A 14,271-nucleotide genomic window follows, 5' to 3' on the forward strand; every position below is an offset into this window, starting at 1 on the left:
GGGGGGACATTATTAAATTATATTTCTTTCATGAAGAATCTGAAGCTTAGGGAGTTAAGATCATTTTTCATGATCATATAGCTTATTAGTGAAGGATTCCTAACTAGATTCTCTCTGTCGTGACTTCCTAGTATAAGTAATCTCTCCTGGTAGTCATAGAATATACTGTGCTACCTCCATTGTGTCCAGGGCCCTGAAGGAGGAAGCTTGAGTTCAGTTTACATATGCTTGTATTTATTCAGCATTTAGTAACCATCATAAAGTACTATAGGGAATACTAAAGAAGACAGAAAAAGTGATCACTTGTGAGGAGCTTGCTAGTCATCTTAGGACTAGTTTTACATCTTTTGCTTGCCATTCTCATGTTCTAAAATGGACGAATCTTCCCTGTTCCCCTTCCCTGTTGGTAAAGACCACAAAAAAAAAAAAAAAAAAAAAAACCAGAGACTACTTGTCTGTCAACTGTGAGTAAGACACTAAACTTGATGAGGGTTGTAGAGTTAAAAATTATGAGATGTATCCTGCCCTCAAGAAGCTTTTAATCCATTAGGGAAATCAAAATATATATATAGGGATGATGGGAGTACATGAAGCAGAGCATAATCATGCCTTAGGAGATGGGCAGGTTAAGTACTGGAAAGGAGAGAGGTCAAGAGGGAACTTGGCGAGCTTCCTCTCCACTCCTCCATCCCCGGGCCTTAGGACTCAGAGGTCTGGAGTACAGATTCTGGCTTTGTGCACTTATGTGTTTTATTTTCTCAAGCAAGTTTCATAGTCTCCTTGGGCCTCTTTTTTTCATCTGTGAAACTGTGAAACTACGTGGATAATACTAGGATTGACTTACACATGTTGTGAATGTTCTGGCTTAGTGCTTGGCCTGTTATTGGCACTGGTAAAGATATGTTTGTCCATGTTAAATGTTCTGTAAACTATAAAACATGATGCAAATATAAAACTGTACTTATGTACATTTTGACTGTTCTGAAGTAGTTTATTATAGCAATTCTTTCCCTCAGGCCTAGCCCACATGGAAATTAACAGATTTTTTTTAGTGATGTTCCTTGTTTTAGTGAAAGGAAAGCACTTTTTGGATATCATTTCTATATCTTGGAATAGCAGGATCTGGCACACCAGATTACACCAATGTTAGTTTTCTGTTTCTCTCATCGTTCAGCTGATACCTTCATGAGACTGGTTCGGAGGCATCAAATTCCAGATATTTATTTAGATGGGACCTAAAATATGGAAAGAATAAACCATGTTTTGACCTCTTTGTATAAATGGTCAGAGTTCTCTCTTTTGCTCACGATCCTAGGCAGGATGTAGCCAATCAGATGTGCACCAAGACCAAGGAAGAGTGTGAGAAGCACTATATGAAGCATTTCATCAATAACCCTCTGTTTGCATCTACCCTGCTGAACCTGAAGCAGGCGGAGGAGGCAAAAACTACTGATACAGCCATTCCATTTCATTGTAAGTGCCTCCCTGTATTGCTGAGAGATGCTTAGCTCATCTTCAGGCCCTGTTGCAGGAGCAGATAAACAGTGGTCTGGGCAACTGAAGAGCTTATGGAAGATGGGAGGAGTTGGCATGGCAGTTACTGAGAGTCAGGGCTATAATGGGGCAGGGAACAGTCAGAGTTCCATACTGGAAATCCCAGTGCCCAGAAATGGTGTGTGGTCCCACCCACTCTGAGGCTTAGGAACATACCAGTGTTCGTTAATGCTTTTGTGGATAAGATGTCCAGATTGAACCAAACTTCCATGCTTTGGAGGGTTTACGGTTGTAGATACGAATTACTTAAGAGAGTCCAGTATTTGATTCACTATTATTAATCATCCTGGTGTTGAGCCTAAGAAGCAATTTGTTATTTTAGTTCAAAGCAATTTAGTTATTTAGTTTTGGTAGTAATAGTGAGCCTTTTTTTAATCTCCTGTGGCTAAGGAACTCCTGGGTCTTCTAACAAAACATAACTAAAACCATGATGAATTGTAAATGGACATCTTGGCTGAATGACTCCCAGAGCACAAATAATGAGATAACGAATGTTTTCTTCAGGCCACCCTCCCCTCTCCGCCCCTTTCCTCAGACTCTGTAGAAACAGTTTCAGAGCTGATTAACTTAAAGCCTGATGATACCTATTTGGAAAACACTTTGGATGGTAGCATTTTGTTTTCAAATCCATTAGATCATTTGTTCCTCATAGCAACACAATGATATAGGCAGAAGAAGTGCTTTTGCTTTGTACATGAGGAAACAGATTCAGAAAGGTTAAATTATTTGTGCCTTATGGGACTAGAGAATATTGGAGCTGGGACCCAGTTCCAGCTAACTTCCAAATCCCCTGGTTTTTTTTTTTGTTTTGTTTTTTTTTTTTGCTTTTCAGTTGCTTGAGACTTGTAAATTGTTATCAGACGTAAGGGGTAAGGAAACTAAAGCAGACAGGGTACATGCTTATGTTCTCTGTAGTATTAAAGAGAAGATACTTGGTTTTCTTATGTTAAGAAAGCACAAATTAGGGAGCCTGGGTGGCTCAGTGGGTTAAGCCACTGCCTTCAGCTCAGGTCATGATCTCAGAATCCTGGGATCGAGTCCCGCATCGGGCTCTCTGCTCAGCAGGGAGCCTGCTTCCTCCTCTCTCTCTCTCTACCTGCCTCTCTGCCTACTTGTGATCTCTCTCTCTGTCAAATAAATGAATAAAATCTTAAAAAAAAAAAAAAAGAAAGCACAAATTAGAAGGAATTTCCCCATTTTATTTAGAGAATTCCCTCAGTCTTAGTTTCCTTTTTAAGAAATCAGTCTGTTTCCATAATACTTTATTTTTCTCACTTTTCTCTTTATAAAAATGTTTTGAATTTTATTTATTCTCTCAGACACTTTTTTTTTCCAAACAAAAATATTTCAGAGTATAAATGAGGACTATTTCTCTGTCACTTTTTCATGCCAGTATTTTATTAACTAAGAACCTAAATTCTTCCAGCTACAGATGACCCTCCGCGACCTACTTTTGACTCCTTGCTTTCTCGGGACATGGCAGGATACATGCCAGCTCGAGCAGATTTCATCGAGGTAGGAGAAACTTGTTTTTGTTTCACATGAGACTCATATCTTTTGCCTGTAGGTTCCATACTGCTAAAAGGACATTTTTGAAGCACTGTGATTTATAGAGCCTTCGGCAGCCACATTTCCTTCTATTTGAGTGCTTTTTCTCATTCATAGCATTTTCACATATAAAATATAGAAGTTTTCCGTACCAAGAACCTGTTTCTTAAGTTGCAAAGATGTTGGCTCTCACTTCCTCAGTTGATATGGGGTTTCTGCAGTCTGGTTCTCATTCCACCCCTTAGGCATTTCAAAGTTGTACAGTATTGGGTTGGCAAACTTTTTCCATTAAGGACCAGATAGTAAATATTTTTTGTAGACCGTAAAAAGTCTCCGTTGCAACTAAACTTTACCATTACTGTGCAAAAGTAACATAAATAATGTGTAAACAAACGAACATCCCTGTGCTCCAATAAAGTTTTATTTACAAAAACAAGCAGTGGGCTGAAATCTGTCCATAGGCTGTAGTTTGCTGATCCCTGTTCTGTATTCACAAATACATAAAGCAGGATGAATGTGTATAAAAACTCTATGTTCCTCATTCATCCATGGAGTTAAAAACCATGTGGAAAGTAATTATTAAGTCTCTTGATTTATCATTGGATCCACAATCACAATGCTCCTGGAGATAATTTGAAAGTGTAGCAAACTACAAATAATTTTGACAGCCACAGGCAGGTCGCATTTTGTTTCTGGCAGCTTATACTGTAGAGCTACCCCATAGACAGTGCTCCTGTAAATTGTACTGCGTTGAATATGAACAAATCTACCTATTGAACTATATAAGCAATATCAAATAAATATCAAATAAAACCCTCAAAAGGTAGTGAAAGGTAAATTAATTAATGTTGGCAGTGTTCTTATCAAAATACTTGATGACCTATTCAGAGATTTCTGTTTAGATTTTATGAACAAATTACTTTTAATTTTTAGAACACTAAGTTTGGACTCATAACTTTCTCATATTTTTGTTGTCTCTACTGCCTGAAAACCTCTCAAACTTTTTCTGATGATGATCTCTTTCTTACAGTAATATCCTGACCAGGTACTACTCCATTCAGTACTTTTTAACAAGTGTTTGTTCATTTGTTTCTTTTCTGTTTGCTTCTAAAGCATGGCTACTGTGAAGGCATTACTCAAAGCTGATGAATTTGGGGTGGGAATTTTTTTCCCCAAACAGGAGTTTGACAATTATGCAGAATGGGACTTGAGAGACATCGATTTTGTTGAAGATGACTCTGACATTTTACATGGTAAGATTTTATTTTAGCACAGGTTTTTATTGATTGTAAAGTGTGTAGTGACACTGTGTTGGGTGCTAGGAATGAATGAAAGGATGAGTAAAATATGTTTTCTGCTCTTATGGGACTCAAAACCTGGTGGGATAAGTTGTTGCATTTACCTGTTGTTGTGTTTAATAACAATGAAAAAGGTCATTTGTGATGAGTGTGAGAATGTGGATCATGTAATGGTAGTTGGTATCCCCGTCTTGGACTGTGTGATCTTCCTTTTGGCTGGGGTAAGCCTACACTGAAGCAGTTGGTTGAATGCCTCTCTCTGCCTCCTTAGATAGAAGGGAGTCTGTGCAAATGCCTTGGAACTTCAGTAGCAACTGATGATAATAGATTTTCATGCTAGATGTTCACCATAATTTGTTAACCCCAAATTTCTCTTAGAAGAGAAATAGAATGGAAGTTCTTCAAGCATTTTTAGACCAAGACTGGGAATTTCTTCTTTCTCAGTACTGTTGAATTCTTGGCGTTTCTGAATTCTCACCTAAGATTAGCCCTCTAAGGATTTATGTCCATTCTTGTGTTATAGCATAAGTAGTTAATGCCAGCAGAGTTCTTACAAGTGGGAGGTTAGACTTTCATTGAATCTCTTGTTTTCCCCCTCTTCCATTTACATTGAACTATCTATTTAAAATAATCCCTGATCACCTTTTGTTTTAGTCTAGAATCGAATGTGATACAATAGGTGAATAATGCCTCCTTGGATTCTCCTGTATTTCCCAAACATTTTTGTTGTTTCTCTAAAACCTGTATCCCAGGCAGGAAAAGCATGTAGAATTCTTGTGGAATTGTAAGTCAAGTTTCTATATTGCATTAACTGATATTCTGTCACTAAGAAGGGCACTTGATTCTTCTCTCCTTATAAGCGCTCTTTAGGTATTTGTTACACCAGATAGGGGACTGAGAAAGTCCTCATTAAAATTTTACCTTTAGGATTTTCTGTCGAAATATTTCTTGAGCCGTTTTCTTCACAAAATTTCATTCCTCCCCTTTTCTCCCACACAACTTTAAGGAAAGTGGAAGTGACGCAGATGCTACTAAAAGAGGAAAGCTTGAAAGCAAACTACTTGAGCATTCACTAGATAGACTATATATGTTCAGTTTTCCACATCAGCCTCCTCTTTTCCAGCCCAGTAACTCACATGCTGGTCCTTCTCCCCTCTGAGGGCGGTTCCTTGACTGCAGTGTGCGGATTGCTGCTTGGTATCTGTCAGCGCACCAGCTTTAATTAAAATGCTATTGTTTCCCGACTTGTAACGTTCTTATTCAGAATTCAAAAAGAAAAAAAAAGTAGCTCCATAAATATCACCCTTTTAGATACTGTTCGAAAGTACCAACTTTCAAAAGTCAGGATTTTTCATGTCAGTAATGGCTCCCAGCCATGTCAGCGACTTGCCGAAATCACTTCTTCCCAAGGTCTTCATCCCTCAGCCTCAACATTATCAAGAAAACGGTGGTAATGGTTGATATTTTATTTCACTCTTCATTCTTTGTAGAAGCAAGAGTTGCAGTTTCTTCTGGTACACTATGGTCCTTTCTGTAACTAAGTAGGAACAACAGGAAAAAATCAGAAAGAAGCTATTGATTAGCAGTTTTTGTTTCACTTTTGTTTCAAACCTAGACCATACTTCAGTTTGTGTGCTTCCTACAATTTATACAGCCTTGTAAGTTGCTTGATTCTAGTTTGAACTAGAATCAAGCATCAGTTACTGTTACAGCAAACAGCTTTAACAGAATGTGAATAGTAAGCCCTGCCTTCCTTTTCCCTCCCAGTCTTAGTGGCAGACTGTAAGATGTTCAGGTGGGTGCTTTTTAAAAGATGTTAACATTTGCAAGAGATATCACCATGCTTGAGATCAAAGGGCTGACTTGCTGGTGCCACAAAAGGAGGCTTTGTTATGGTCTAGAGTTCTTATGTAGCTCTTCTCGTGGCATGACCCACTGTCCAGTGTGCCACGTGTATGGTCCCTGAGCTGAGCACTTTCTCCCAGAATACTCAGTGAGGGGGAGGGCCTGGGAGCCCACTCCCAGTGGCAAGAATTTTTCTTGCCAGAGATGCTCAGGAAGGAATGAGAAGGAGCTTTCTGAGCACACCTAGAACAGAGAGGGACACATATTTTATGCAAATTAGGACACTGATTCTACTTCAGGCTTCTGAGTCACTGTGTGATCTTGGGTAAGTCCTTGCAATCTTGCTTGCTGGTTTGTTTTGTTTTGTTTTTTCCTGTGTGTGTCCACTGCCAGTAGAAGGGGTTGATTAGTCAGAATGTGAGTGTCTCCAATGAAAGATGATATGTAATTGAGATTGGTGTTATTACCATTCCATTACACCATTATACTCTTAATATTACTGGGTGTTAATAACATTCCTTTTATGTTCCCTCACTTTATAGAACTACTGCAAGGAAACAAACTCTTTGGCTGGGTTTTATATTCTGTCCTAGGGCTGAAGCCACCAAGCTCTTTTCCTCACCCAAAAGTTTTGCTATGATTCATGGAATTTGTCTAATATGAGGGGTTTGAATGGTCCATTATAGAGGCCTGGGATACAATGGAGGGATAATTGATTGCATTCCAGCCATACTAGAGGCTTCCAGAATGGGCCTGGAAAGGATATTGCAAGTGAAGCAGTGTCTGAAGAAGAAAATAAGGAAGTTCTGGGATCCTTAAATGACACACTGTGTATTTATTGAAATAAGCAAAAATTACTGGTTCAGAAAGAGTGATGCAGAAGACTCTTGTGTCCTGGTATATTTGGGATCTCAGTGTAGATGCACAGTAGTGTTCCTTTTTCCTGTGGGCCATCCCTCCCCAATGTGCTCTCATTTGGGAGAATCGCTTGTAGATTTGTGGGATCCCTTTTCCCAGAGTTTCACAGGTTCTGAAACCCTGAGAATAGCATTTTCTAATCATCACTGTCCTATAACCTAGGCAAGCAACAGGCGTTGTGTGCTCCTTCCTGTGTGTTGGGTTGGTGTTTTCAACACTTCATGGGGTTGCCCATTAGGACAGATTACTCTTCCTCTATTTGGAAAGCTAATTTTAGCACAATTTCTTGGCCAGTCATGGATACTCCCCCACCTTTTCTTTTTCTTTTTCTTTTTCTTTTTAAACTTCTTTGGCTCATATTGTCAGCCTTTAGATGATTGAATGGTTAGTAGACAAGAGGTCCGGCGTTGTTACTGTGTATACTTAGCTACCCATTGGCAATACTCTTCCCTGTAAAGGCATGTAAAGCATGTAAAGTTTTATGCTTAGGACATTTTATTTATTTTTCAAGATTTTATTTATTTGTTTGACAGAGATCACAAGTAGGCAGAGGCAGGCAGAGAGAGAGCGGGGAAGCAGGCTCCCTGCGGAGCAGAGAGCCTGATGCGGGGCTCGATTCCGGGACCCTGGGATCGTGACCTGAGCTGAAGGCAGAGGCTTTAACCCACTGAGCCACCCAGGCACCCCTGCTTAGGACATTTTAGACATAAATGCTATTAGTAATAGTAGCTGATACTTACAGCCCTTACTGTTTGCCAGGTACCATTCTATGCCCTTCACACATGTGACCTCATTTATTCCTCACAGAACTCTTTGAGCTCAGCATTATTGTCATCATCATCGTCATCATCCATCTCCACATTTTATAGATGAGGAAACTGAAAAATGGAAATATCAAGTACCTTGCCTAAGGTCATATAACCTGCTAGTGACAGAGCTGTCTCTGGGATCTGTGTTGTTAATATTGCACAATATCGATCATCTTTACAGTCTTGCATTTTTACTGCTGGGTTTTTTGGTGTGTTTGTGAGATGTCACGTATGTTATCCTCTACAGCTTAAGCACACTGCGAGAAGTAGGGGTAGATATTTTCCCATTTTTCATTCAGGGAAGCACACAGAGGGCTTAAGTGACTATGGGTTGCTACTTGCTAACTTTAACCATTAGGTCACTTCATCATCTCTCCTTCCCAGAATTAATTGTGTACATCTTGACCAAAAGCTTTTGGGAGAAATGACTTTTAAAAAGCTTTGCTTCTGGGGAATACCTGAGTCACAGGTTTGTGCTTGTGTGTTTGCAGTAGGGGGTTTGATTGGCTTCCCTGCAGTTAAGGTCTCTGAGTTGGTTTTCTTGCCAAGCGAGCAGTAAGTGCCTTCTGTCAGGAAAACAGAGACATGTTGCCAGCTATTTTGAACAATGTTAGAAATACACTGCAGTGGGAAGGAACTGCCTCTGACTTCTGCCCACTTCTTGAAATATTTTAAGGCCAACCGTTTAGAAACTTTGTGATTAGTCCCCAGTGTAATCACACGGAGACAATTCTCCCCACCGAAGCTGAGATTTCAGGAGTGAATAGGTTATGGGTGGTTTTGGTTTGTTTGTTTTTAATGATTTCTGGTTCTTTGTTTGCCCGCTTTCCTGGAACTTCCAGTCACTTTAAGTAGAATGTGAGCCAGTGATTCTCGTTCTTTCAGTGTCTGCCTTCTCATTTCTGTTCTGCCTGCTGTGCTGTGGTCCTCCCTGGGTTATTCATGCAGTTAAGATTTTATAATCAGTTGCTGCTATCTGAGTGTGCTTTATAAAGAAAAGAGACAGCTTCAAATATGCATTTTCCTCTGGGAGAATTCCAGTTCTTCCATTTGTTTCTGTGTGTGCCTTTCCTTCCCCTTGTTCTCCAGAGCCAGTTGCGCAGTTCAGACTATTGAAATGATCAAGCAGTGGAACCAGTATTTATTGATTTTTTTTTGTAGTCTCTTCAGTTTTTTTTTTTTTTTTTTCTTGTGTGAAGTCATTCCCACAAAAATCTCAGGAAACAACCTGATAAGTTAATATCTTAGAAAAATTACAGAAATACGTTTTAGAATTAGCAGTAATTTCCACTGGATCTGCAAGTCATTTTTTTCCCCCTGTTGAACTCATCTTGTTATTGGATAGGTAAATAAGATATAAAACCCACAAAGAGCTTGGAACATGATAAGTACTCAGCTTGTATTAGCTGTTTACGTAGTTCTCCCCCCCCCCCCCTTCTTTTTTGGCTTCTCCTGCCTTGAACTGTTGACTACCTAATTCTGTTACTCATCTGAAATAGAATTAGAGTCCACTGTAAAACTTGTGTTTGGTTAGAGACATATCCTCTCCCCCCTGTTCGTACCTGCCTGTCCCACCACACAGACATTTCAAGTGTATCTCCACCAGCACAGCAATCTAGAGCTTATCATCCCACAGCAGGGTATTAGAAAGCAGTGGGGGCATTTCATGATACCTGGGCTTTTCTATGGAACAACCCCATACATCCAGAAAGCACTGACTTGGGATGCCTGGGTGGCTCAGTCGGTTGGGCTGCTATCTTCGGCTACGGTCCTGATCCCAGGGTTCTGGGATCGAGTCCCACATCAGGCTCCTTGCCCCACAGGGAGCCTGCTTCTCTCCGCTTCTGCCTGCTTGTGCGTGCTCTCTCTCTGACAAATAAATAAACTCTTAAAAAAAAAAAAAAAAGAAAGAGAGCACTGACTTATAGAAAGCGTTCTGCTACCTAAAAAAATGTTTGAAAACTGTTGTCTTAAATCTTGAACCTGATATTCTTGAATTATTTTTAGTTGTGGACAGTTGTGAGGAAAAATAAAGCAGTGTTGTTTAAATTTTTGAACTTACTGGATTGCCTGGGTGGCTCAGCCAGTTAGGTGTCTGTCTTCGGCTCAAGTCATGATCCCAGGGTCCTGGGATCAAGTCCCACATTGGGCTTCTTGCTCAGCGGGAAGCCTGCTTCTTCCTCTCCTGCTCCCCCCTGCTTGTGTGCTCTGTATCTCTCTCATTATTAATGACTTAATAAAAATGAATTGTATTTATTTATTTGAGAGAGAGAGCAATAGTGAGAGAGCAGGAGTAGGGGGTGGGGAGAGGGAGAACCAGGCTCCCTGCTGAGCAAGAAGGCCCCCACTTAAACCGGGACCCCAGGATCATGACCTGAAATGAAGGCAGATACTTAACTGGCTGAGCCACCCAGGTACCCCTAAATAAATAAAATTTGGAATTTACTAGAAATGAACAAAGAAAACCTATAGTGACTAATACTTTTTCCTTTATACTTAAACTTTAAAAAATAATGCGTCCATTTACCTCTTCAATTCGTTCAGTTAGAATTTATATTATTTTTATCTCAGACTCAAGGCAGAATGGCCTAGATTAAGTATTCCTGGTCATTTCCCAGGGATTGAAGTTATATACATATATAGTGCATCTGCTCATAGCCCTGCGTGTTAGGTTTTGGTGTTCCTTCCTTCTAATCTGAGACTATCCTGAGGGCAGGTGGCAGTGAGATGCACAGTAATGAGTCAGCATGGAGTGTCCAGAATTTATTTCTATCATCTTGTCAGTGATACCATACTGATAGTGCCTCAGAGTTGTATGTTGCTCAAGTTCTGTTGTTTTTATATAGCAAAAGAAATTCATGATTGTAATGAGCGATTGTGTACTGTTCTCTTGCTTGATAGGTTGCAATTTTTTTCCTGCTTTAAAATCTAGTTTCAGGAAGCAAAAGTGTGGGTTTCAAACTGTTCCATGGTGGTACCCTCAGGCAATACTACTGGGAAAGGTAGCTGGAGGTAGAATAGAGAGAAGAGGTTCAGCTAAAGCAGATCTAACTTGTCTATTTCAAATAAGAACCTATTTGAAAATAACGTTTGAAAGTTACTATAGGAGAACATGCAAATCTGTGTTGACTCATTGCCCCCATGGGTTAAACTTAAATTTGTATCTCACATCCTTCTTTTTTTTTTTTAAGATTTTATTTATTTACTTGACAGACAGAGATCACAAGTAGGCAGAAAGGCAGGCAGAGAGAGAGGAGGAAGCAGACTCCCCGTGGAGCAGAGAGCCCGATGCGGGGCTCGATCCCAGGACCCTGGGATCATGACCTGAGCCAAAGCAGAGGCTTTAACCCACTGAGCCACCAAGGTGCCCCTCACATCCTTCTTGTGAGCAATGAGATTATATTGCCTTTTTTGTTTATCAGTATTACAGAGGCTTTAGGCTCTTATTTTGATTCAGTGAAGCTCACTATTTTGGAAGACGTGATTGTCATACAAAATAAAGTCCTTGCTGCACGGTTGGGGTGTTAAATTTTATTACCTAAAATCTGAATAACATATTTTAGTTTTTCAAAGGACACGTGTCAGGTCATTATGTTGTGCTCTAGAGCTTGTTTCTTCTGTGAATACATTCAGTAATTAAAACAAAACCCGTCAGGGGCGCCTGGGTGGCTCAGTGGGTTAAAGCCTCTGCCTTCGACTGGGGTCATGATCCCAGGGTTCTGGGATCGAGCACAGAGTCAGGCTCCCTTCTTGGCTGTGAGCCTGCTTCCCCCTCTCTCTCTGCCGGCCTCTCTGCTACTTGTGATCTCTGTCAGTCAAATAAATAAATAAAATCTTTAAAAAAAAAAAACTCTCAACTTACACAAAGTCTAAGGAAATAAGATGTTATTGAATAGTTGCAGAATCTACTGAAATCATAAAATTTTAAGATTCCATCAGAATCCAGGTTGCCTGGGTGGCTCAGTCTGTTGGGCATCTGCCTTTGGCTCAGGTCATGATCCCAGGGTCCTGGGATTGAGCCCCGCATTGGGCTCCCCGCTTGGCCAGGAATCTGCTTTTCTCTCTCCCTCTGCCCCCTCCCCCACTTGTACTCTCTCTCCCTCACTCTCTTTCTCTCAAATGAATAAATAAAATCTTAAAAATATATATATTCCTTCAGAATCCGTGGATTATAGTTAACAACGGTTTGTGTAGCCCAGTGCCAAGTAGTCTTCATAGTTTCTTCTTCTTCTTAATGGTAGGTCTTTATTTCTTAACTTTAGAGGGGCTTCAGATTATAAAAAGCCTGTGGGAGTTGTTTACTTCTGAGGGGTTTTTTTTTTTTTTTTTTTTTTTTTGGTATTTTTGTTGTTGTTGCTGATTTTTTGTTGTTGTTTTTTGGTTTTTTTTAAATTTAAACACTCATTTCATTTTTAGTTAAGCAAGATTTCTCTACTCACAGAAAAAGTAAACATGTTGGACAATTTCACTGTCTTTCCTACTCCAAGGCTCTAGAACCAGACTGGGTTTGGATCCCTGTTCTGTACTTAGCAGCTGTGTGAGTGAGGGCAGATTGTTTCATGCGCATGGTGTATAGAGCGTGTGAACGAATGGCAGGAAACAAGACTGGGAAGATAGGGAGACTGAAGGCAATAAGGGGTTTTGTATAATATGCGAGGGTTTGAACTCCCATAAGTGGATGGGAAGCCACTGAAAAATTATCAGCAGGGGAAATACATCATCAGATTATACTTAAAAACATTACCGTGGTACCATTTGAAGGCTTGAATTGGAATAAGGCCTACCTTATTCCTAGAGTTACTAAAAAAGTACACTCAGTGATCTGGTGAGACAGGATACCCGAGCTGAGGAATAGGATTAGGAACAAAGAGGAAGAGATGAATTCAAGACAGACTGAAGCATTCAGTATAGATAAGATTCACTGACTGACTGGATATGGAGGAAGGGGAGGGAGCGTCAAGCTGATTTTTTCTTCTTCTTTTTTTTTTTAAGATTTTATTTATTTGACAGAGACACAGCAAGAGAGGGAACACAAGCACAGGGAGTAGGAGAGGGAGAAGCAGGCTTTCCACCAAGCAGGGAGCCCGATGGGGGGCTTGATCCCAGGACCCTGGGATCATGACCTGAGCTGAAGGCTGACACTTAACAACTGAGCCACTCAGGTGCCTCTTCAGGCTGATTTCTGTCTTGGACAACAGTTTTGGGAAAGAGGTCGAGTACAAGTTTGTAACTGAGGACCGTGTGAGTAGAGATAGCCAGGTAGGGTCTGGAGCTTAAAATAAATATGTGGGTTTGAGATTATATATTTTGATAGTACTTGGAAGCATAGGAGTGGATGAGATTACAGGAATAAGGTGAGGGGTAAAAAGAAAGATGAGAACAGAGCCCTGAGGAACTCTGAAGCTGGAAAAATTGGCCAGGGAAAGAAAGAGAACCAGAACTATTGTATTGATGAAACCTTTTGCTGTCTGTGGTTTTTTCCTAATTCCCCATGTCTTGAACATGAAGCTAAAGCCAGGAAAGGACTGGGACATGGGCAACAAAGCAGAGCATATCTTGGGGGTTGTTAGGCCAGTTAGTGGAACTTTTCGCTACTGAATGCAAGACCATCCCCTAAATACTTGTTGCTCCCCAACTACACAGTGCTCCTCTGAGAAAATGTCTCTGCTGCCCCTATTTCACTTCAGTCTTTTTTTATAATGTCTCCTGAACTTACTCCTATGAGGTTATAACCCCAGTCAATATTCATTTTTATGACTACTATAATAGATGCAGTTTCTAGCCCGTGTATGACCAAAGTTCAGACTCCCATTATATGAAACCTGGTAATATGCGTAACAAGGCATGGTCAAAAGAGGTGTTCAGTAGAAAACAGAAATTGTTACCTTTAGGGTAATGCCATATAAATATATACATAGGAAAAAAGATCTCTCTGATTTACTGTCAAAGAAATTTAGTATCCTAGGATATTTTTGTTTCCAAGAGACAAATTGCCTAGACCAGTGAGTATGGAATAGTTAGCAATATGAGGTTCAAAGTTTAAGATAGTTTGGGTAAAAGACTTATTTTTGTCTAGACTTTATATCTGTTTGTGTGTGTTTGTTTGTAGCTCTGAAGATGGCTGTCGTAGATATCTATCATTCCAGGTTAAAGGAGAGACAAAGGCGAAAAAAGTAAGTACAGAAAACCATCCAGCCTTCTTTCAGGTATGGACTATCGACCACATATAGCCCATAAGGAACATTATACTTGCGGCTCGTCTTGTGACCTTGAGAAAGACACTTATCTTCCTTGGTCCT

General features: G+C 40.1%; 1 protein-coding gene across 3 annotated transcripts in view; it reads left to right on the plus strand.

The window, feature by feature from the left end:
* The window catches only part of TADA2A (transcriptional adaptor 2A), a 51,235-nt gene that overhangs the window by 21,454 nt on the left and 15,510 nt on the right, over positions 1 to 14,271 (plus strand). For all 3 annotated transcript variants that reach the window (XM_059149736.1, XM_059149734.1, XM_059149735.1), the window contains exons 6-9: positions 1,316 to 1,473; positions 2,981 to 3,069; positions 4,283 to 4,355; positions 14,082 to 14,145. In XM_059149736.1, the coding sequence (XP_059005719.1) occupies positions 1,316 to 1,473; positions 2,981 to 3,069; positions 4,283 to 4,355; positions 14,082 to 14,145 (384 nt within the window). The remainder of the gene's footprint in view (positions 1 to 1,315; positions 1,474 to 2,980; positions 3,070 to 4,282; positions 4,356 to 14,081; positions 14,146 to 14,271) is intronic.

This window comes from Mustela lutreola, chromosome 15 (assembly GCF_030435805.1).
Source record: "Mustela lutreola isolate mMusLut2 chromosome 15, mMusLut2.pri, whole genome shotgun sequence".
In the NCBI taxonomy this organism is placed as follows: domain Eukaryota; kingdom Metazoa; phylum Chordata; class Mammalia; order Carnivora; family Mustelidae; genus Mustela; species Mustela lutreola.